This window comes from Pyricularia grisea (assembly GCF_004355905.1).
Source record: "Pyricularia grisea strain NI907 chromosome Unknown Pyricularia_grisea_NI907_Scaffold_1, whole genome shotgun sequence".
Classification (NCBI taxonomy): domain Eukaryota; kingdom Fungi; phylum Ascomycota; class Sordariomycetes; order Magnaporthales; family Pyriculariaceae; genus Pyricularia; species Pyricularia grisea.
In genome coordinates, this window is record NW_022156716.1 from 7,386,585 (window position 1) to 7,407,040 (window position 20,456).

Consider the following 20,456-nt stretch of genomic DNA (forward strand, 5'->3'; position numbering starts at 1 on the left):
GCGACTTTCGGGCATGCTGTCTTGGCAGTTCCGGCACAAGGGGGATCTATCAAAGCCCTTCCCCCAAATGAAACTCCCCCTGGTCACGCGTCAATGAAAACGAGCCAGGGTTGCGCCAAGGCAAAAGACGAGGGAGAGTGCAAACGCACATGCGAGGCTAACCCTGATTCGTTCGGACAATGCTCCAACACACAGGCGGCCCATGCCACCAATTCTCTCTCCAAAACTCACGGTAAATTCTGAATCCAGAGTCCGATTGGTATTATATTGGCTTTCATGGAGTGTAAAAATGCTAACCCGTTTTCGGGTTTGCGAACACGTAGGTGGTCACGGGACACTTGAACGTCGTACTGGTCTCGAAGTTGCGGGCGCACTCGCAGGTTTTACATGCTGTTTTATGGTTTGTACACTTGCATGGGAACACATGAGAGGAAGGAAACTAGACAAAGCGTGTGAACAGGCGTGGTCGGAGGAGCGAAAACATGAGTTGGAAGAGCGAAAAAGACGGGCTGCTGAGCTTGCGAAGGATGGTAAGCAGGAGGGACACTCAACAGCTGAGGTCCCTAGAGCTGATTTTGTTCTCTCTGGGGCTGCATGAGGGGCTCAAGTTCCTCGTATATTGTGTCGCACAGCCCCTTGCCGCGTCTACGGCCGATATATAACAACTCTGTTTTCTAACATTATTTGGAGCTCGGATTCAAGTTTTTAATTCATATGGTTTCTTGAATCGAGGCGCTCAACATGAAAAGGGTCCGTTCTATACTGTAAAAGTGATCACAATCTAATGTAAGAGTCTGTTTTTAGATTATAACTAGCTAGTCACCTCGATCCGGAACAAAATTTGTGAAGTATAAGGCATAGCCGCGAAGTTACGGCTAGGAAGTAGACATCCAACAAAGATGCCGCTGCCATTGAACTTGACACAGTTTTCATTTTCTATTCTGTTCACGGACCGCTAGAAGTGGCCACCTTCTGCGTTTGGCAGCACAACAGGCGTTCAAAGGTCTCCGAGTCGTACGTACTTTAGCTATGGTCAAAGGCAGGGCAGCCCAACGGCTATCTTCTTCTCAGTCTTGCATCGTTTCGAGAAAGAAGTCACTTCACCGTACAGGATTTGGAGCTATTGAACTGAGGCCATATTCAAAAAAGGCATGGATTTTGATGAAATGTGCTTTTTTCTTTCTCAGTTTTATGACACATATCAGTAACATGCGCACTAAGGCCCTTGAACTGGATTATCCTAAGTCAAGACTGGCCACTTCATGAATCACTCCATCAATATCAGCTCAAATGTAGAGAGCTTGATTAGAATTCTTAGCAGAATGGATGTCATTGCCCGCGATTTCATGTTTACGGTGTGTATATAATGTCTGTGTCGGAGTATTATTTATGCGCAATTCTGACTAAGTTAATTATAGGGTAAAAGTCTGTATATGTAGACCTGTGGACCTGTAACGGACTTACTCCTGTACCTAGTTACATCCCTAATCAATTTTATACCTATATACATATCCCGTTGGTTCACCCTCTATTTTTGCCATGGCCTTACCAATCCAATCAACAGTCTGTGATATGAAGTTGTTGTCCAAATCGCTGTCCGTCAGCGAAGTCTCTGCAATTTTTCTCATTGGTCTTATTTAAATCTTATTTTTGAATAGAAAGTGAAAGGAGTCAAAAGCACTCTGCCCAAGAAAAAAGTTGAATGATGTGGGATGATGGAAGGACTATCATGGATACCCGCTGCTCCACCAGGAATTACTCGTGAACACAGATTTAGACAGACGGAGTGGTATATTTAAGTTGATTGAACATGACGGGTACTGCAGGAGCTCGGGTTTGCTTGATTTGGAACCTGAGGATACTGGCACAGGTTAGTTTAATCCAGCTCCTGGAACGGTTTGCAAACCCTGACTGCCGCTGAATGACCAAACTAGAAGCCTCCATCCGAATACTTTATGTCAACGTTTGGCATGGAGCGACACTTGATGATCGAGACCAACTAGAATATCCGGCAGCTGCAGATTACTTGCACCGTTCACGAGCGATCTAGTTGCTTTCTATGCTGCAACGAACGAGTTTCGAAGACCGCAGCAGAAGTCCCAAATATGTCAGTTTCTTTCGAATGAAACAACTGGATGGCCATAGTTGTTCGTCACCAAGTGATTTTTAAGGAGTAGCTAGCCATGGCACGGCGCGGGAATGAAAAGATTGTAGCCGCGAGGTGAGGGTGTTTGGGTGTTGTCGTTGGAATTTTGAGTAAACTGAGGCCGAGTACGGATGAAAATGCACAGTATCAAAATATCAAAATTCATGGTTAACTGGCAGTGAGAAAATTGGTATTCCGAGCTTGCAAAGTATGGAGAAACACGGAGAAAATCAAGTCTGGATTCTTTTTTGTTTTGGTCTTACGCAGCGTCTCGGGGAACAAGCTCGGATTGGATGCAGACTTTCGAGCTTGTTTTTTTTAATATCAAGTAATCTGCAGCAGAAAATAATCGTTTCAAGGGGAAGCCCTGGAGTCTGACACGTAGGTTACTGACTCTTTATTCGTTCCCAGGCTTCGGATCAAGACGTTGTCAGTCATGTCAAGATTGGCATGGAGAAATTCAATCCAGGTCCCGCTACAGGAAATGTTGCGATGGGCCCTGGCCAGCGCGAGAAAAAAAAATGTTCTGTTTTGAAACAAGCCAAACGAGTCAACATCCAGCAAACGGAGTCGAATTGCCCGAGTTTTGCTTCTTTTATCATGCTCGGCGTTGATCGGCAGCTGCCCCGCGTTTTCTTTTGCTGATTATCTACCGCGCTTTCATTGGACAGGCCACGATTACGGTTTTCGGAGGCTTGTCAAGCCAGAATCTGTCAGCTGAGGGACAACCCGGCTTGGCTCTTTTTCTTTTATCTTGCTTTCGGGGACCATATCTTGGGATGCAACCCAAGCTTGGAAATTATTAGAGTTGACCGCGAATCTTGACACGTCTTCTTGCTCCGTCGGTGTGGAACGAAACAAGAACAAAAAAAAAAAAAAAAAAAGATAAATACCCACCCCCCGCTGTGCTGCCCCCCCGATGCCAACAGTCAGTTGCTTTTGTTTTGTTCTTTTGATGCGGTGAATTTTAATTTGCGTTGCTTGATCCAATCAATCCTGAGGAAATTGCTCATGTTTTCTGCCTTGATTACGCGAAAACTCAATTGAAATACCCGAGCCGGGATGTCGGTCGCAAAGTTTACCCAACACCTTGGAACGGCACCCAAAGATGTTCCCGTCGGCACCAAGACGTCGAGGCCAAAATCCAGACACGTCAAAGCTTCCTGGGCAGGAATTGGGCTAGCATTTTTAGGGTGGGTTGGTGTTAGACAGACACGTTTTATTCTTTCCGATGTGACGACGAGGCTCGATTCGACAGATTCGTCGACTGGCCATGAACAGAACATGGATTTTCACGTTTCTTGGGCAGATGTGAGTCCTATGTTTTGAACAAAACTTGAATGAATATCAATATTAGCAGACACTCACCATATGCGAGCCAGATTGAACCCAGCACGACCTTACGGTGGCAAGAGTGTTACACGGGGCAGTATGACTGCGCTCGATTGGATGTACGTCGTTTGGCACTAAGAAAGACCGTTGGGGATTCCTTTCAAGTTAGTCTGACCGATTATCATCTACTTCAAGGTCCCGATGGACTGGCAGAATCCATCCAGCGACCGGGTAGTCATTGCAGTCATCCGACTAAATGCAACCAGCCACGCGGACTACCGTGGGCCTGTATTTTTCAATCCAGGGGTGAGTTTTCATCTCTGCTGAGGCCTCTCCTCTTGGCAAACTCCTTTTGGTAACTGGACGTTTGCCGTGACGAACCTGCAGTCGCCATCTGGTGCAAATTCGTCTGGTTTCTGTTGTTGTTTCAGCCACTAATATCGGGGAATGTACTACATATAGGGACCTGGTGGCTCCGGTATCTGGTCAATGTTGGATCATGGCGAACTTGTGCAGAAAGTAGTAGGAAATAACCATGTAAGTCTACCTGCGAATGCGTCATAGGCATCTACGCTTCTAACCTAGGAAATTGCTGACACGACCTTCAATGATTCAGGACATTATCACTTTTGACCCACGTGGTGGTAAGTGCCTCATAAATACTTTATTCAACAAATACCGTCAGATAGAGTACTCAGGCTGATCAAACCCACTCCGCCAGTTGGTGCCTCGACTCCACTGATCAACTGCTGGCCGACTGATCAACAACGGACATTCTGGAGCCTCACTGATGTGGGCGTGTCCGATTCGCACCCGGGTATGATTTACGATGAATATTACCGCGCTTATGCTACCTCTCAGCTCTGCGAGGCGAACATGGCCAAGTCCAAAATTCTTGAGCACATCAGCACGGCATCCCATGCTCGGGATATGCTCGAGATACTGCACCAGATGGGCGAGGATAAGCTCAAGTACTGGGGATTCAGCTACGGAACTGTCCTCGGAGGAACCTTTGCCGCCATGTTTCCCGACAAGGTGGAGAGGCTTGTTTCTGATGGTGAGCAGATGACTTTGTCTCTTTGAATAACAGACTACTTCCGGTCTACCCGAGCAACTAAATCCGGTTCCTAACCGAACAAATGCACCAGGAAACGTCGACCTCAGAGAGTGGTACACCCACGTGCACACCAACTTCCCCCGCGACGCTGACAAGGTGATGCAAGCATTCTACGACCTCTGCGCAGCTGCCGGCCCGTCAAAATGCGCCTTCCACTCCTCCTCTCCGGCCGAGATCGAGCGACGGCTCCACAGGCTCCTGGACCGCCTGCGCAAGAACCCCATCATCATCCCGGCCAAGACGGGCCAGGAAAGCGAAGGACCCGAGATGCCCGAGATCGTGACCTACTCCAAGCTCCGCCGGCTCATCGCGGGGGCGCTGTACCGACCCCTGTACAAGTTCCCAGACTTTGCGCGCGTGCTGGCCGCGCTCGACAAGGGCGACGGCGGCCCTTACTACGAGGCCACCGAGGCCGGCATGCCGCCGCTGTCGTCTTTTTGCTACGCCACACCCGTGGAGCCCGGCGCGCCGCTGGCGGGCGTCGTGGAGAGCACGGCCGATGCGTTTCCTGCCATATCCTGCGCCGACTCGGAGGAGTGGACGGGCACGGTGGAGGACTTTGTCAAGATCGGCGATGAGATTCGGAACCTCAGCTGGGCTGTTGGGGCACTCGACACGAGTCTGCGTGCGCAGTGTGTGGGCAGGAAGGTCAGGCCCAAGTATAGGTTTGCCGGTAGGTGATTTTTCTTTTCTTTGTCCTGTCTTGCTTCAAAACTGGCGATCATGATGAAAGTTTGATCGACTGGTTTGCTCAACTCTTTGCCGATGCTAACGTAAAAAAAAGGACCATTCGAGGCCAAGACGTACTTCCCGATCCTTTTCATCGCCAACATGGCCGACAACATCACGCCGCTCATCAGCGCCCGGAACAACTCGCAGGGGTTCGAAGGGTCAGTGGTTTTGGTGCAAAACTCGTACGGTCACACCACTCTGTCGACGCCTTCCACCTGTACCGCCAAGCACGTGAACAGGTACTTCCAAGATGGAATCCTTCCGGAGCCGAATACAGAGTGCGAGCCTGATTACGCCCCGTTCGACAACCTTGATGAGCCAGGGGTTGAAAAGTATGTCCATGCTGGTGTCAACAACCAGGATTATGAGCTTTCGAAGTCTATTAAGCAGCTTTGTGGAAAGGCTGGTGCGAGATTGGGGCAACGGCCGCTTTGAATATTTACTTTTTTTGCTCACGTCTTTGGAGTTTGGGATTGATCTGTTAGTGCCAGAGGCAAATTCGTATATTTTACTTGTAGAGTCAGTACACTTACGTATATAGAAGTTCTCGACTTTTAATAGACCTTCACACTTTTTCAAAATCATGTGCCAAAAGACAAGAAAGTGTGTTGAAGCCCGGGCAGGTTTTTGATTTTACTACAGTTATGCAAGGAGTGACTTTAGCTAAAAGAAGAGAACACTGGACAAATGAGACACCATCTGCTCTTTTCCTCTTTCCGACCCTTCCCTAGACGGATATCCATCTCAGCATCTTAATAGGCCTGACACGAAGGTCCGTAAGCAATTGCATGTCTTTGGGTGACAGTGTCCAATCTGAACAAACCTTTTACGTTACGGCTCTGGTCAAGAAGATGCTGTTTTCCCTTTAGACAAACACGCATCCAGTTCCTCGGGAACCACAACGGCAGATACGCCGAGTGCGAGGGCGGTGATGAAGGTGAAGAATTGCATCTTGAGCTTTGAGAGGAATGGGTTTTTTGCCTTTGGTGGTTGCTGAGTTGATGCGGTAGGATAAAGGATTGAGAAGTTTGCTGGTGTCTGGGGAAGAAGAGAAGATTCTGTCTTGCGGAAAGGGGAGTTAGGGAGGATTTAAATAGGCCTCACGTTGAGTAGAGTTAGCCAAATTGGCGCCATCTGTCTTCATCTACAAACTGCTAGCCTGTACAATCTCGTTCACCATTTAACCCAGCTTGTTATGACAGGAAGTGCTACAGAAAAAGTACCTAGCTATTCACTTACGCGTATTAGTCACATTGTACACGAGCCAGTACGACTATGCAACCAGCGGCCGATGTAGGCCCCGTTCTTTACTCCAGTTGCTCAACTTTTTGAGCTATGAGCAGATTTCAATCCTTACATTTCCGTTCAGTTTGGAAATGATCGCTACCGGACCATCGGCTACGAGCTAATTCTTAGAATTTGGAGCGAGTTCAAAACCAGTGGAACCAATCAGAACTTGCACTACTTACAGAGGGCGCGGGACGCCGGCCATATAGTGTTTTTTTTTTTTTTTTTTTTTTTTTTTTTTTTTTTTTTTTTTTTTTTTTTTTTTTTTTTTTTTTTTTTTTTTTTTTTTTCTTTGTTTCTTTCGGTGAGATTCACACGCTTATGTGCAGCTACAGTGTGAGCGAGGACAAAAAGGCTGTAAACAGGTGTGCAAGAATACCAAAATCCACATTTTGCTGGTTTGACTTGAGCCAAAGACTCGAGTATCACCATGCTGACATCCACCAACATCTAATATGGGTAGTTGAATTTGTGCACCCTCGTCGGCAAAGATCTACACAGAAAGGGCACGGTTGGGGCCGGTCAAGACTCCGATTTGCTACCTTGCTACCAGATCTGTAACCTCACCAAGACTGCGGGGAAACCACAAGTAAGCGGAGAGATTCCTCCCGTCAGACTTGGGATCTAGGTAAGGCGGACATCAGCAGGCGGCCCGTTGCCGCCGCTGAGATGCAGGAAAACCAAACCGACGAAGAGTATGGGGTAAGGCTGTCCACCCGTCAAAATTCGGCAGATGGACGTTGGTGATGGTCTGAGTTGAGTACCCCCCGCCCCAGAGACGTAAAAGAGCAAAAGAAACATTACTCACATAGAATCGACTTGATAAACCGATCAATGTCTTTATCCTCCATGGCCTTGTATGCTTGTCCAGCACCATCAAGTGTATCGTCTCTGGATTTTCGTAAATTATTAGCTTTGAGGCATCCAACGATAGTGTCACTCACGCAGTCCAGAAGACGTTGCACGCTGCATCCCCCGTTGAAAGAACCTACAGTGACACCACTCGCGCTTGGCACTGACGTTGATAAATGCTGGATGTATCCCAAAGCTATGTGACGTTTGTTTGGTAGTTAGAACCTTGAATCTTGGCCCCTGGGTGCAAGCTAATAAATATTCATATTGCAAGCGACCTCTCGCTTTGAATTGAACTTGGTGCTAAGTGACTTACATAGTCAATAAGTCCGATAGAGTCGCGAAGTTTGGTCACGGTCATTTTTGGCACGGCGTTGTTGACCTTGGCCGAAAAGACCCTTTTCCCATAAAGTTAGTAACCTCATACTCCTTTTGTCAAATGGTTTATTCCTTTAGAGGGCTTCACTGAAAACTGCGCCTTTGGATGTGAGGGATGTGCGAAAAATAGCCATCGGTAAAGTCGCATGGGTAGCACAGGCATGGGCCTATCTTTTGTGGCCAACAAAAAGCCCCTCATCTTGGCATGGCCCAGAACGTTTATCTGCATGATCCCTGACTGTTGCTGATACAATAGCCAATCAGTCTCAATTGTTGGTCGGCCAACATATGTACATTCATTACCTACACCATTACATTACTGTACGAGTGCCCACCAAGCTGCTTGTCCAAGTTATTTCTGCTTCCTTGCCACACATCGCCAACAAAGATTGCAACTCCTGGATCGACCGTCGAGAAAGACAGACGTCTGCAGTCTCGAAATCATCGCCAATCCAACTCTCTCCAGCGATGCAGCCAGCCTCATTCCCATACTTCTACAATTTGCCTTTCGACATTCGACAATTGATTTGGAAGTATGTCTTCCCTAATCTTGGACAAACGCGACTGCTCACATTCAAAGTGACCGAAAATAACGCTTCTCCTGGCGATGACTGTCCCAAAGTCTGCAAGCTCCCACCCCTGGCCCCGGCAACTTCTACAGCAAGGATAGCCTTATCGACTTGCTTCGATTCCCGAGCCTTTGCACTTAGACTGCTTCCCCACGTCCTAGAACTCTCGCCCCAGGAGCATGACGACGCTGGAGGTCTCGTCCGCTTCAATGCGCATACGGACATGGTACTCATCGACTGGTCCCGTGCGCGTTGCTACTACTGTAACGGGTCCGTACTTGTCCCCGATTACGCCATGGTTGCCGTCGACATCACACACGACTCTTTAGCTTCGTTTCGGGCAGAGATCAGACATTTGGTCATCCGCGAGAAATACATGAAGATGCAGAGTGACGGGCCCACCCGGAGGCAGATGGCGCTCAACGTCTCAGCCATGCCCTCGCTCAACAGCGTCCAACTTTTGACGGAAACAAACTTTAGCACCCTGATTTCTCCACGCTACGTGTGCGGACATGACTATGGAGATTGTCAGTTGTACAGCAACTATCTCCAAGAGCATACCGACTGCTCTCATCACTTTGTCAGATGTGGCGACGAGCCATCGTCGCCGTGGTCCTTTCGCAAATATATTGACCTCTTGGAACAGTCTCTCACCCTGGCAATATCCAAAAGCCCCGACCCGCCAGACTATAGCGATTTTCAGGTCTGTGGCTACCGCGACGTCAATTTTGGATGTCTGGCCCGGCTGGAGATCTCGCCTCCGGTTGCGGGAGATTTTTTTACCCCGGATAGCCAGTGGAATGTCTTTGACTGCCCTGCAGGATTGGTCGACTACAGCAGTCTCTATTCTCATCAGCTATGTGCTGAAGACCAACTTGAGCCGTTGGCATCCGGTGACGAAAGAATCCCAGCTCCGAGACCTGGGTGGCTACCTACCTTGCCTGGATGGATAGTTCCAAGCAGGCCGAATGCTCAAAGAGTCCTTGAAAGGTGTCACAACACCAGACGCTTGAGTACTAGGCTCCTCGGCGAGATTGTTACCAACCAAGAACAGCCTGAAGCGGCTACATCCGCGAGAACCGACTCCTATTGTATACGGCGGCTGCCATTGCTTCGACCGCTGAAACAATGAATATCTAGCACAAACGATAGTCACTGAATTGTGCATTATTTGAAATTATTGAGTAAGGAACTACCTACGCAACCTGTTTAAGTATGACTCGGTACAAAAGAAAAAGCGGCTCTTTGTTTCGCAAGTCCAGTAACCAACGTTTGCTGACGAGATCGACCAGGTTTTGTACAGCTCGCTACATAGGTAGGTAGGTAGCTACCTATCTAGGTACATCTTGGGGTTAGCGGCAGATTTTCAAGGAAGACGTGGTTTGAAAAACCACCTTGCATATATGATAAGAGGTTTCAAATCCTGTGATTGTTTCAACTCCACGTGTATTGCTGTCAGCCCGTGCGCCATCTTATGTTGTTTGGGATTACCTGCAACTGTCCAAGCACCTATTCAATGTTTGACGGTTCATACTGGTTGTAGACTCTGTCAATGGTGCTGAGAAGAACCGACAAACCTTGGATTTATCAGTTGTACGCATCTCAGCGTTTCTCAAACTTGATGGGTGGCGGGATACTACTACCTCAAAGCCAGCCGCAAACAGGACATGATTGGTACCTGAAATCCTTGATTGTCCAGCCTCATCGAGTCTTCTTTTGCCAGGCATCACCATCCAACTGGGAACACACCTCTGGTGACAAATGGCTGGCTCTACTACAGTAAGTTGCCGGCCAAAATCGAACTGCTGAGGTCATGGCAGCTACGGCGTTTCCCAATGACACTCGGGGCGGGTTTTACCGTCTAAATACCTGGGAAGGAGCTGGGGGAAAGTACGGTCGCATATCCGGTCGCAAAACTGGTGGTTCAAGTGGTGCTGATTTTTACCATCATCACCGTGCCATCTGCTTTTAGCATTGGGCCAGGCTCATGCTTCGCGTCCGCTTAGTGACAATCAAAGCGCCTGAATACAGGGATGCCTACATGATAAAATCTACCAGTCGCTAGCTTTCAACCGTACTCAGCAACGGTTAGTACGGCCCCGCGCCCTTGAGATTGAATCAAAACCGCCATAAGTCCTGCCATTTTCGCCCTTTTTAAACTCAATACTGACTGGATTGGCAGGCCGCATTATCATCTGATTTACCATGTGATATGTAGCAAACTGTCGAACTTCAGAATGGAGGAGCCATGCATAAGGGGTGGTTATGTGCGGTCGACTAGAAAGAAGTGGCATCAAAATCTAAGCGCTGCCAAATATCAGCGACAATAGCAGAGATGGCGACTGGCTAGTGTCGCAGAATTGATAAAAAATCACGGGATGCAACAAAAGGTGGAAACTGAGAAAATTGAAATTTGAAAGCTTGCCATCCCAAACGCCAAACAACACCCTAGTCAGCACACACAATCCATCAAGACATGCATCTCATAGTGTATCCAGTCGAACCCCACTGCTTCAAAACGGTTTGGCAAGAACCATGGCAACTAATGAAGGCAAAAATGTCCAGCCTGGGCTCTGGCCATTCTCAGACGCTGAGTGCTTCTTTTGACACTTGACCTTTCAGTCAAAGTTTTTCCTCGTGTGACCTTTGACACCACCGACATGAAATCGCTTTGTTACGTTTTTTTCGATTCTGTCCCACGGGTCCCATCACTGAGTAGACTAGCTTGAGGATCTCGTTCTTCATGTGATGGAACCATGTCTACTTCAAAACCTCAACACAAGACTTTGCCTATGGTTCTGCCTCCTCTGTATCTTTTGGAGCGTCTTTGGGCTTTGATTCTGATTCTTTGTCACCACTCTCGGTAGCTTCCTTTTCTTTGTCCTTATCACCGTTGCTTTCCGTCTTGTCGGTAGCCTTGGAGGCGTCTGCTTCCTTGTCAGCAGGCTCTGCCTCCTTTTCCCCACCTTTCTCAGCAGCAGGAGCAGATGGCGCTGCCTCTGCCATTGGCTCGTCTTCGACCTTGTCCTTATTATCAGCGGTTAAACCCTCTTTGGGTGTTGGCGGTCGTGAGGTTTCTGGAACCTCCTTCTTGATCTCAGCCTCCTTGTCCTTGCCGGAGCTGTCCGAGGCGGGCAAGGCGTCCTCTGCTGCCGGGGCCTTTTCATCGGTGTCCATCATGTCCACATCTTCGGTCTCCTTGGCGGCCTCAGCCTCGGCATCGCCGTTTGGCTTGTCGGTAGTCTTCTCGGGAGCTTCAGCCTGTTCTGGATCGGCATCCTCCATGACGGTATCATCTGCGTCCTTTTCGGCTTCCTTGTTCGCATTGGACACAGGCTTCCCTTCGTCATCTTCCAAGTCTGCATGTGGGTTCTCGTGGTTCATTATCGATGGCCTTGTCCTTGGCACTGCTGCAGCACCGTTTGACTGTGCCATGTCCTCGTCGTCACTATCCTCGAATTCGTCTTGTCTTGCGACACTCTTTTCCCATTGCCTTTGTGTGATTCGTGCGTCAGGGTTCTGATCTTCATCCAGATCGTCAAGCATGGCCTCCTCCTCATCTGTCATTCCCATACTCGGGCGAGGTATGTCCTGCATTTGAACTGAGGGCACAGGTGCTGTCTTTCGAAGGTTCTCGATCACGGCAATCTTGATCTTCTCGAGGTACTCGTTCGAGTTGGCGTTTTCCATGTTAGATGATCTAACGTCAAGTTCGTAGTCAGGTCCGTAGTACTGAAGAATAAATTTGTTAGCCTAGGTCTTGTTGAGCAAGTGAGTGACTCGACCAACCTCGTAATATTCGTTATATGGGAGCGTTCTGTCCATGTCTACGCCCACCAGTCGTCCGGTTTCATATGCCCATGTGCGAGCGACGTTGCGCATAGTGTAGCCGCCGCCACCCAGGACGAGGGTGGGGAGGCCATATCCGCGAACAAAGTCGACGCAGTTGGCATGGCCGCGCATGCTCAGGTTGAAGCATCCCAACCGATCGCCTGACAGACTGTCACTGCCGCATTGCAAGACGACGGCTTCGGGCTGGTAGTATTTCATGACTGCGTCAATGACGGGTTCGAAAATTTTCTTGTATGAGTTGTCGTCGATTCCATCCCTCAGCGGGAAGTTCACAGCGTAGTTCTTGCCAGGGCCGATACCAATGTCTCGAAGCTCGCCAGTTCCCGGAAAGTACTCGCCGTACTTGTGAAATGAGACAGTCATAACGCGATCGGTAGTATAAAATGCCTCTTCTACGCCGTCTCCATGGTGAACGTCGATGTCTATGTACAGAACGCGTTTCTTGAAACGGAGGAGCTCGATGATGGCGAGCACGATATCTGTCCAAGTTCTAATGTTAGCTGAGCAGACTAGGGTATGCCAGGTTATGGGTGAGTGAAAGAATACCATTCACGTAGCAGAAACCGCTGGCTTCGCTCTTCTTGGCGTGATGAAGACCACCAGCCCAGTTCACAGCGATGTCGCACTTTGATCGGTTGAGACGGGCGGCACCCTCCATACTTCCACCCGCGCTGATGCCACAGAACTCGAACAGACCGTCGAATACAGGACAGTCGTCTCCCACATTGTATTTACTCTGCTCCTTAACGTAAGAGTCCATGTTGTCGGGTGTCACTCTCTGGAGGAACTCTATGTATTCGTCCGTATGAAACTGCGTCATCTCTGTGAAGACAGCGGGTTTGGCGCGCTATGAGATTGCAAGCATTAGTCGGGCATGTAGAAGCCAGTGGATAGATCAAATGTTTACCGGCAAGGAAAGTACAGAATTCACATACATAAACCTCGAGAAACTTGTAGATGCCATAGTTCATAACTAGGCTATGCGCCAATCGGATTCGGTGAGGTTTCATAGGGTGGCCTGTAACATATGCATAGTTGCCAATGTCGGAGTCGTAGAAGTAGGCGACGCGCTTCTTGTCCGTGTTGACGACCTTGTACAGCGGATCGGAGCGGTCCACGCCCGCCTTGTCTGTCATGTTTGCGATGCGCCCAAGGTTCGCGTGGGGTATGTAGTCGTGTTTGTCTGAGATGAATTCGATCGGCCTCAAGATACACAATTTCTGACTATACCAGTCATAAAGTCATATGTCTTCTTTCAATAAGTTACCAATGTGGGTCGCAGCGAGGAATGCTCTCTGGGAGCGAGGTAGGAGTGAGTATATGGAATGAATGGCCTTACTAACGAATTGAAAAGGCGGCGGGATGATGGAATTGGCAGCTGCGCGTGGAGAAATGATTGTTATCGGAGCGAGCTTCTAGATGCGATACTGCCGCGCTAGTCCTCTTGGGGCAAGTGGTGAAGATGCAGCACGTGTTGATTAGAAGCTTGAGCAGATAACGAACCGACCCTTGCTCCAGCTCCCGCCTCGAAGAAGCTCAGGTTGGATTTAGGCTTTGGTCCGTGCTCCACCTCCAGGCTGCGTAGGAGCTGCGTCAACTGGCTGGACGTTGCCCGCCATCTTGAATGTGCGACCTGACAAACACGAATCCAAACCACTACTTCATCCGCCACTCCCATCGCAACCAGTGCGTCCGCTACTTTCTACGTCCCCAACTTACAGTCCGAATCATCGAACAGTCTGCGAATCCGAACCATAGGTGCATTGTGCCCACGCAGCCAACATGGAACGCTTTCGAAGTATGATGAACGGTATGGGCGGCCAGCTTGGCGCCGCCCCCGGAACGGTGAGTTGCTACGCTTGAATCTCGTCATGCTGTCACGCTACACGATAAGCCGTAGCTAACTTGTACAAAATCGGACGAAATCAGGACAATTTGCAGTTGATCGATAACGCAGAGACCGTCTATATTTCCTCCCTCGCCCTCCTCAAGATGCTGCGGCACGGCCGCGCCGGTGTGCCCATGGAAGTCATGGGGCTTATGTTGGGCGAGTTTGTCGATGACTTCACAGTACGCGTCGTTGATGTCTTTGCTATGCCACAAAGCGGTACCGGAGTCAGTGTCGAGGCAGTCGACCCGGTGTTTCAGATGAAGATGATGGATATGTTGCGGCAAACAGGAAGGTGAGGCGCTCCCAAGGTTGGGACAGTTGCCATGTGCGGGGTTATGGCTGAACAGTTTGCTGACCTCTTTTCCTTCGGTTACCTACAGGCCTGAGTCCGTCGTGGGCTGGTATCACTCACATCCCGGTTTCGGCTGCTGGTTGTCGTCGGTGGATATCAACACGCAGCAGAGTTTCGAGCAGCTCACACCACGTGCCGTCGCTGTGGTGGTTGATCCGATTCAGTCCGTCAAAGGAAAGGTCGTCATAGATGCTTTCCGCCTCATCAACCCGCAATCTCTCATGCTCGGACAAGAGCCCCGCCAAAGCACCTCCAACCTGGGTCACCTCAACAAACCTTCGATCCAAGCATTGATCCACGGTCTGAACCGTCACTACTACTCGATAAACATCAACTACCGCAAGACGGCACTCGAGGAGAACATGTTGATGAACCTTCACAAGCAAGTATGGACCGAGTCTCTGCAGATGGATGATTTCCGAACCCAAGGACAGAATAACAAGGAGCGCTTGGACCGGTTGGTCAGCTTGTCAGAAGGCTACGAAAAGCGCGTGAAGGAGGAGACGGAGCTCACCAAGGACCAGCTCAAGACGCGCTACGTCGGAAAGCTAGACCCCAAGAAGCATTTGGAGGACGTTGGACAGCAGCTCATCGAGGACAACATCGTCGCCGTATCAAGACAGATGATTGACAAGGAGGCCGCTGTGCTGGAGAAGAAGGCGTCTGCTGTTGGTGCAAGCGGCAAGGGGCGTTCAGATGATGATCAAATGGAGGTCGAAGAGGACCTATGAGTTTCCATGGGATTGCCAGCTTCTTTGACAGGCATCAAACACGTTTGGTACGCAAATTAGAGGCACACACAAGGATGCCAACCATCTCGATATGCGAGCTATCAGGGCCGCCTGAGCGGCAGATACGACGTCGGATTACGACGGCATGTACTAGTAGGGTGGGCGGCGTTTGGTTGGTTTAAAGACAGCCTATTAGATAGCGCCAGCATATTGCGATGCGCACCGAACTTGTTCCGGTCAGTCCCGGAAACACACCTCTTTCGCTTTGTTCATGATCATTCATGTGGATTGGCATATTCTGTGCCGATGATACGTACGACCCATTCATTGGCTGGCAACTTTAAAGGTTTGCAAAAGTTCAGTCTTTGTCTGGATGTTGGGAATTAAAACATCACAAAGGGGTAGTATGTGGATTCTTTGTTGTTCTTGAGTTAATGCCGATGGGGAGGAGATACTAGAAAGTCATTGTCTCATTGTGGTCGGTCCAGGACGAATGGATCATAAAAGAAGGGGTCTTTTCCTCCTTCGCTCCGACCGTTTCCTCGTCTTGAAAGATTTTGACAGTAAAAATTCCGCAACAGTACGACAAGTCCGATTTGCTCATACACAAATCGGATAGTAGCCGTCAACCTTGTCAACCTACCGATCAACAAACCAGAGTTCGCCAGCAAACAGCAAAACAAGAACAAGACCCGGGATCGTCAAAAAATTCTACTTTACTAAACCTTCCTCAGCACATTGCTAATACTCAGAGATGTCTCCTCAGATGAATATCAAGACGTCCTGGCTTTCCCGCATTAAAAAGTATGGGGGCTGCCTGGTCCTGGACTGTTGTCAGGCTTCAAAGGCCATCAAACCATACGAAGGTGAGCTTTGGCCCAACCCCGAAAACTTTCACTGGGCGCACAAAGATCGCAGGTTCGACTGTACGCCTATTGAAGCAGGACCAGTCCAAACGCAGCCCCGTCCCATCCCTAACATGCGTGTACCTAGCCAGATCAGCACCCTGCCGGTCAGGGTGTTGAGTCCAAGCCACCCACGACTCTCACAAGATCTGCCTCCTCTACCATTGCCCGAACCACCGGTAAAAATCCGTTCCAGCGTCGAACCTTCTCAGCTCTGCGGTCAGCGCGACGGCGCCGATTCCCGTAGCAGCAGCCGCCAGTCTTCCAGCACCGCCGGTTCAAACTCCTCCCGCAGGTCTGCCAACGAGGATGAACGGTTTGAACGTCTCAACACGAGGTTTCTTGGCGCTTCCACCGTCGATGAGGTTCTCGGCATTTTCGACAAGGCCAGCAACATGCCATATGCAGTCTGCGGTATGGCGGGCTTGGCAGCTTGGGGGTATAAACTCGACATGCCGAGGCACATCACCATCATGGTACCCCCTTACTGCCGTGACACCATCGCAAGCTGGGCCAAGACCGTCCCGCACTTTGAGACCTTCTCCTCTCGCCCGGACGTCATCGGCGTCCAGACCAGCGACAACAGGATCGTCCGCATTAACATCACATACCCGGACGCCGCGGATGGGGTGTGGGAGGATTACTTCAACACCAACCGAGTGCAGCTCCACGGCAATGGCAAGTTTGCAGAAGTCGTGCGCCTCTCCAAGCTCCTGAACCAGACAGCCGTCAGCTACATGGATGCTATCGAACTCGACGACACTCAGCTGATGGGAATGATCAGCAGCGACGTCCTTTGGATCCTGTGGCGCATTGCCAGAGGTCTCGTCAAGGGTGAGGACAACATTGTACCGCTGAACCCGGCCGAGATCCCATCTGTCATGGACCGGACCTTTTGGGACTCGTTTTCCGGCACTCATCCCGACGCATCGGAGAGGTTTGCCGCCGCGGGCTTGCACTACAGGCTTCAGCCGCGCGGGGACATACGCCCATTGGTAAATTTGGCGCCTGAGCCCTCCAACCCTTACTGGCAACCCAGTCCGCCCGCTGTAGAGACCATTGACCTGATGCTAGGAAGCAGCAGGGCTTTTATGCCATTGAGAACTGAATCGACCAATACCATTAGGCTTACCCCTGCCGAGAAACTGAAGCAGAGGTTCCAACAGCCGAGCCAGAACGCTGCCACGAATGTCGATAGACAGCCACTCAATGGCCGGAACTCGTGTCCTGCTAGTCGCAACGGAAGCAACTCGATGGTGCAGACTTCGTGGCCCTTTCGGCAGTCTTTGTAAATATTTACTTAAAATAATAGATCTTTCCTTGTCTGCGACCTTAACATAACAGTACCTGTCACGCCATCAAACACTCCGAAATATAAAATTACCAAATTAAGTTATGTTTCCTTTAATTATCCAAATTGTATATGTCAAGGTTAATATTATTTTAGCAAGTTTATCAAGGATACCCCTTGTCTACCCACGGGGACCCCGCTTCGGCCCTGGGATTTCTCCCCTGACTAGCGTCTGGTGGGATGAAGCCGCCCAGCGACTTCTCTTCTTGTCTTTGATGTGATCTCGCCTGATTTGCGGGCAGCTCATGCGGCGGGGATATCTCATTGTTGGGCATCTCCCTAGGAACGTCGCCCGCGTGCATCTCGTGCGCCCTAGGGGGAGGCGCAGTGGTCACCAGAGTGACACTCCCATCCTTGCCCAGTTCGTAGGGCGAGGTTGGGCTCCAGCCGCCCTTTTCAGCAACGGTTGGGAGCTCTGTCGACATCGGAGATACCAGCGTGTTGCTTGAGTTGTCTGGATCGGTGTTCTGGTTTGACAGTGGCCCTTGGGATGTCATGTCGTGTTTGGATCGGCGGGAGCGTCGGCGGAGGATTATGAAGACTCCGATCGCGATTACGAGAGCTGCCAGGCCGCCGACAATACTGCCTACTATGACACCCAGCGAAGAGGACGTTGCGCTTCCTGGGTCGGATTCGGTTGGTTGCTGTTCAACTGTTGCTTGGGAAAATAAAGTTTCGGTCTCGGGCTTGTCCCATTTGACGGATTGGCGTCCACTGCAAAAAAAAAAAAAAAACAGAAATGTTAGCTACATCTCCAGCCTCGACGTACAAAAGAACTTGTTTCAGTTGTACTCACCCAGCATCATACCAAGACTTGATCTCGGCAGGGGTTTCGTAGGCCGGGGCGTCAGGATCGTACGTGTTGGACCACTTGAGAGTCGTCATGTCAAACACCTTGAGCCCATTCTTCCATGGATCCGAGATGGTGGTGTTGAATTTATTCTCCCAGGACTCGATCCCCCCGACGCTGAGCATCTGCCGTCTTCCGCTACCCACCACGGCACACCCATGTTGGTACCTGGCGCCCTCGGCGTCAGGGACCTTGAACCATCGGAAACCAGGCACGGTGAGAATGCGCACGTCGGAAAATGCGGCCCCGTTCCTCCCGCCAAAGACGACAATCTCGTAGGACGAGTTGGAAGACGGCCGCGTCGCGACGGCACAGAACTCCGTCCTCGAGGCCGGCAGCGCGTCCTTAGTGTGTAGGGTCGCGAACTGAGAATGAAACTTTTTCGTTCCAATGTCGTAAAAATATATCGCCTCGAACAGCATATCCGACAAGCTCGCCGGAGCCCTCAGATCGGTCGCCTGCTTTCCGCCCAGGAACACGACCAGGCCGCTGCCGTTGGTCCCAAACGTTGGAAGACACACGGCCGCGCCACCATAGTGCGTGCCGCCGACAATGGGACCTCCGGGCCCGAACCCATCGACCGAGACGTTGTCCCAGCGCCTGGTGCTCATGTTGAAGGTCACGAGGCCCGGCACGGGGCCGAACTGGGCCTCGTACTGGGTAAAGACGTTGAAGGTGCCCGGCGGGCTGAGCTCGGCCGAGGTCAGGGGCGTCACGCCGCCCAGGAGGAAGCCGATGCCGTTGCAGGTGGTCCAGCTGCCTCCCCTGGTGCGCGCAATCTTTTCGCCTTCGCCGCCGCCGCTCCGGGGCACGGTGCTGTCGTTGGACCACCGGTTGCGCAGTTCGCGGAGCTCCGAGTCCTGCGTCAGCTGGGCCGCACTGCCGACGCTGCCGCCCCAGCTAAACAGCGTCTGGCCGTCTTCGGAAGACCATAGTGCTGTTTCGGTCACTCGCAGGCCGTACTCGCCGCTGTCGATGACGTGGATGCCCGGATCTGTAGTGTTCCATTTTTTGTCGAGGGGGATGATGGCGGTTTTGTTTGCTGCGTTTTGTTGGTCATTGACGTCAGAGACAATCATTATGTGTATGTAACTCGAGCCAATTGACTCGCGTGAACTGAATCATTTCTCACTCCCAGTACCTAAATCAGTAAGTGTAAAAAAGGAAAGAAAAATACATACATATCACAGACTGATCCGTCTCATTTCCCTGCCCAGAAACAACCTCACCGCCCTCAATGTACAGATTTGTGCCCGCGAGAGCAACCGAGTGCCCGATGCGATATCTGTAGTGGGCTGCATCGGGTGCGCCCGCTACGCCCGTGTCCTGCTGGCATCGCGCGGGGCGTAACAGAAACAGGACGGCGGCGCACGTAGCCGTCCAGATCGAGCTTTTCCTCATTTGACCTTTTTTTTTTTTTCCTCTCTGGGGCCGCTCTATTGTGGAGGCTATTTTCTTTCTCCCTTTGCGGCGCGCGACGCGGTGATGGCCAGGTGAAGGGTGGAAATGACTCGGGAAAAAATTGACTACAGGCTATTCTTTGCACATGTAACCAGAAACCTTGCCCAGTGGACGGACGTACGAGACTGGGAGGATACCCGCGGGCCGCCCTGTCAATGGTAAGTAGAGAGAGACAAAAGCTACGGTAGCTTCGCGTGCTTTTCTCAGGATCATTATCCTTGTCTACTCCAATTTCCTTCTATGGTTGGCATTGTCCAGGCAGCTCGCCTCCGGGGTTTGGTCCATACATACGGATCCGTGTGGGTAACACGATCACCAATGACGAACCGTTCTCTCTCCGCAGCTTGGCCTTTGTCTAAGTCGTAGCCTAGGCCTGTGGGGGTTATTGTCAACCAGGGGTAAGAGAGAGCCTGTGGGTGTAGTTTTGAATCACCATTTTTTGAAGCGGATTGGTGTTTTGTTCTCATGAGACGTGGACGAAAAAATAAGCATAATAGGACTTGTCTGATGCTTTTTGGCTGCTTCATCTTGCTAAAGGTTACTATTTAGTCGATCACTCTCTTGATCACCATCGTGCAGCAATGCCCACACCAAGTTGCACCTTTCAATTGACCACACAGGAACAATTGGAGCTCGTTCAACCAAAAAAA

The 20,456-nt window shown here is 50.4% G+C and overlaps 7 protein-coding genes across 7 annotated transcripts; 4 read left to right on the forward strand and 3 right to left on the reverse strand.

Annotated features, from left to right (window-relative positions):
* Nucleotides 1-3,068: 3,068 nt before the first annotated feature.
* Nucleotides 3,069-5,877, forward strand: PgNI_02249 (uncharacterized protein). The gene is made up of 8 exons (XM_031122316.1): nucleotides 3,069-3,457; nucleotides 3,529-3,597; nucleotides 3,674-3,784; nucleotides 3,941-4,015; nucleotides 4,095-4,122; nucleotides 4,164-4,535; nucleotides 4,627-5,268; nucleotides 5,380-5,877. Exons 1-8 carry the CDS (start codon nucleotides 3,209-3,211, stop codon nucleotides 5,760-5,762), a joined length of 1,929 nt encoding a protein of 642 aa, XP_030986344.1. The 5' UTR covers nucleotides 3,069-3,208; the 3' UTR covers nucleotides 5,763-5,877.
* A 1,408-nt stretch (nucleotides 5,878-7,285) lies between these two features.
* Nucleotides 7,286-7,903, reverse strand: PgNI_02250 (uncharacterized protein). The gene is made up of 3 exons (XM_031122317.1): nucleotides 7,783-7,903; nucleotides 7,607-7,662; nucleotides 7,286-7,505 (listed from the first exon to the last, which is right to left on the reverse strand). Exons 1-3 carry the CDS (start codon nucleotides 7,825-7,827, stop codon nucleotides 7,415-7,417), a joined length of 192 nt encoding a protein of 63 aa, XP_030987632.1. The 5' UTR covers nucleotides 7,828-7,903; the 3' UTR covers nucleotides 7,286-7,414.
* A 409-nt stretch (nucleotides 7,904-8,312) lies between these two features.
* PgNI_02251 (uncharacterized protein) lies at nucleotides 8,313-9,545 on the forward strand (the record flags this gene model as incomplete). Its single annotated transcript, XM_031122318.1, has 1 exon — nucleotides 8,313-9,545. The coding sequence occupies one exon, from the start codon at nucleotides 8,313-8,315 to the stop codon at nucleotides 9,543-9,545; it is 1,233 nt and encodes a 410-aa protein (XP_030987633.1).
* Nucleotides 9,546-11,203: 1,658 nt separating this feature from the next.
* PgNI_02252 (uncharacterized protein) lies at nucleotides 11,204-13,943 on the reverse strand (the record flags this gene model as incomplete). Its single annotated transcript, XM_031122319.1, has 5 exons — nucleotides 11,204-12,145; nucleotides 12,203-12,744; nucleotides 12,812-13,112; nucleotides 13,201-13,485; nucleotides 13,773-13,943. The coding sequence occupies 5 exons, from the start codon at nucleotides 13,941-13,943 to the stop codon at nucleotides 11,204-11,206; spliced, it is 2,241 nt and encodes a 746-aa protein (XP_030987634.1).
* On the forward strand, nucleotides 13,883-15,495 carry PgNI_02253 (uncharacterized protein). The gene is made up of 3 exons (XM_031122320.1): nucleotides 13,883-14,110; nucleotides 14,195-14,448; nucleotides 14,537-15,495. The coding sequence occupies exons 1-3, from the start codon at nucleotides 14,048-14,050 to the stop codon at nucleotides 15,237-15,239; spliced, it is 1,020 nt and encodes a 339-aa protein (XP_030987635.1). The 5' UTR covers nucleotides 13,883-14,047; the 3' UTR covers nucleotides 15,240-15,495.
* Nucleotides 15,496-15,993: 498 nt separating this feature from the next.
* PgNI_02254 (uncharacterized protein) lies at nucleotides 15,994-17,436 on the forward strand (the record flags this gene model as incomplete). The annotated part of the gene is made up of 1 exon (XM_031122321.1): nucleotides 15,994-17,436. The coding sequence occupies one exon, from the start codon at nucleotides 15,994-15,996 to the stop codon at nucleotides 17,434-17,436; it is 1,443 nt and encodes a 480-aa protein (XP_030987628.1).
* A 73-nt stretch (nucleotides 17,437-17,509) lies between these two features.
* On the reverse strand, nucleotides 17,510-19,830 carry PgNI_02255 (uncharacterized protein). Its single transcript, XM_031122322.1, has 3 exons — nucleotides 19,527-19,830; nucleotides 18,292-19,387; nucleotides 17,510-18,209 (listed from the first exon to the last, which is right to left on the reverse strand). Exons 1-3 carry the CDS (start codon nucleotides 19,744-19,746, stop codon nucleotides 17,600-17,602), a joined length of 1,926 nt encoding a protein of 641 aa, XP_030987629.1. The 5' UTR covers nucleotides 19,747-19,830; the 3' UTR covers nucleotides 17,510-17,599.
* Nucleotides 19,831-20,456: the final 626 nt, after the last annotated feature.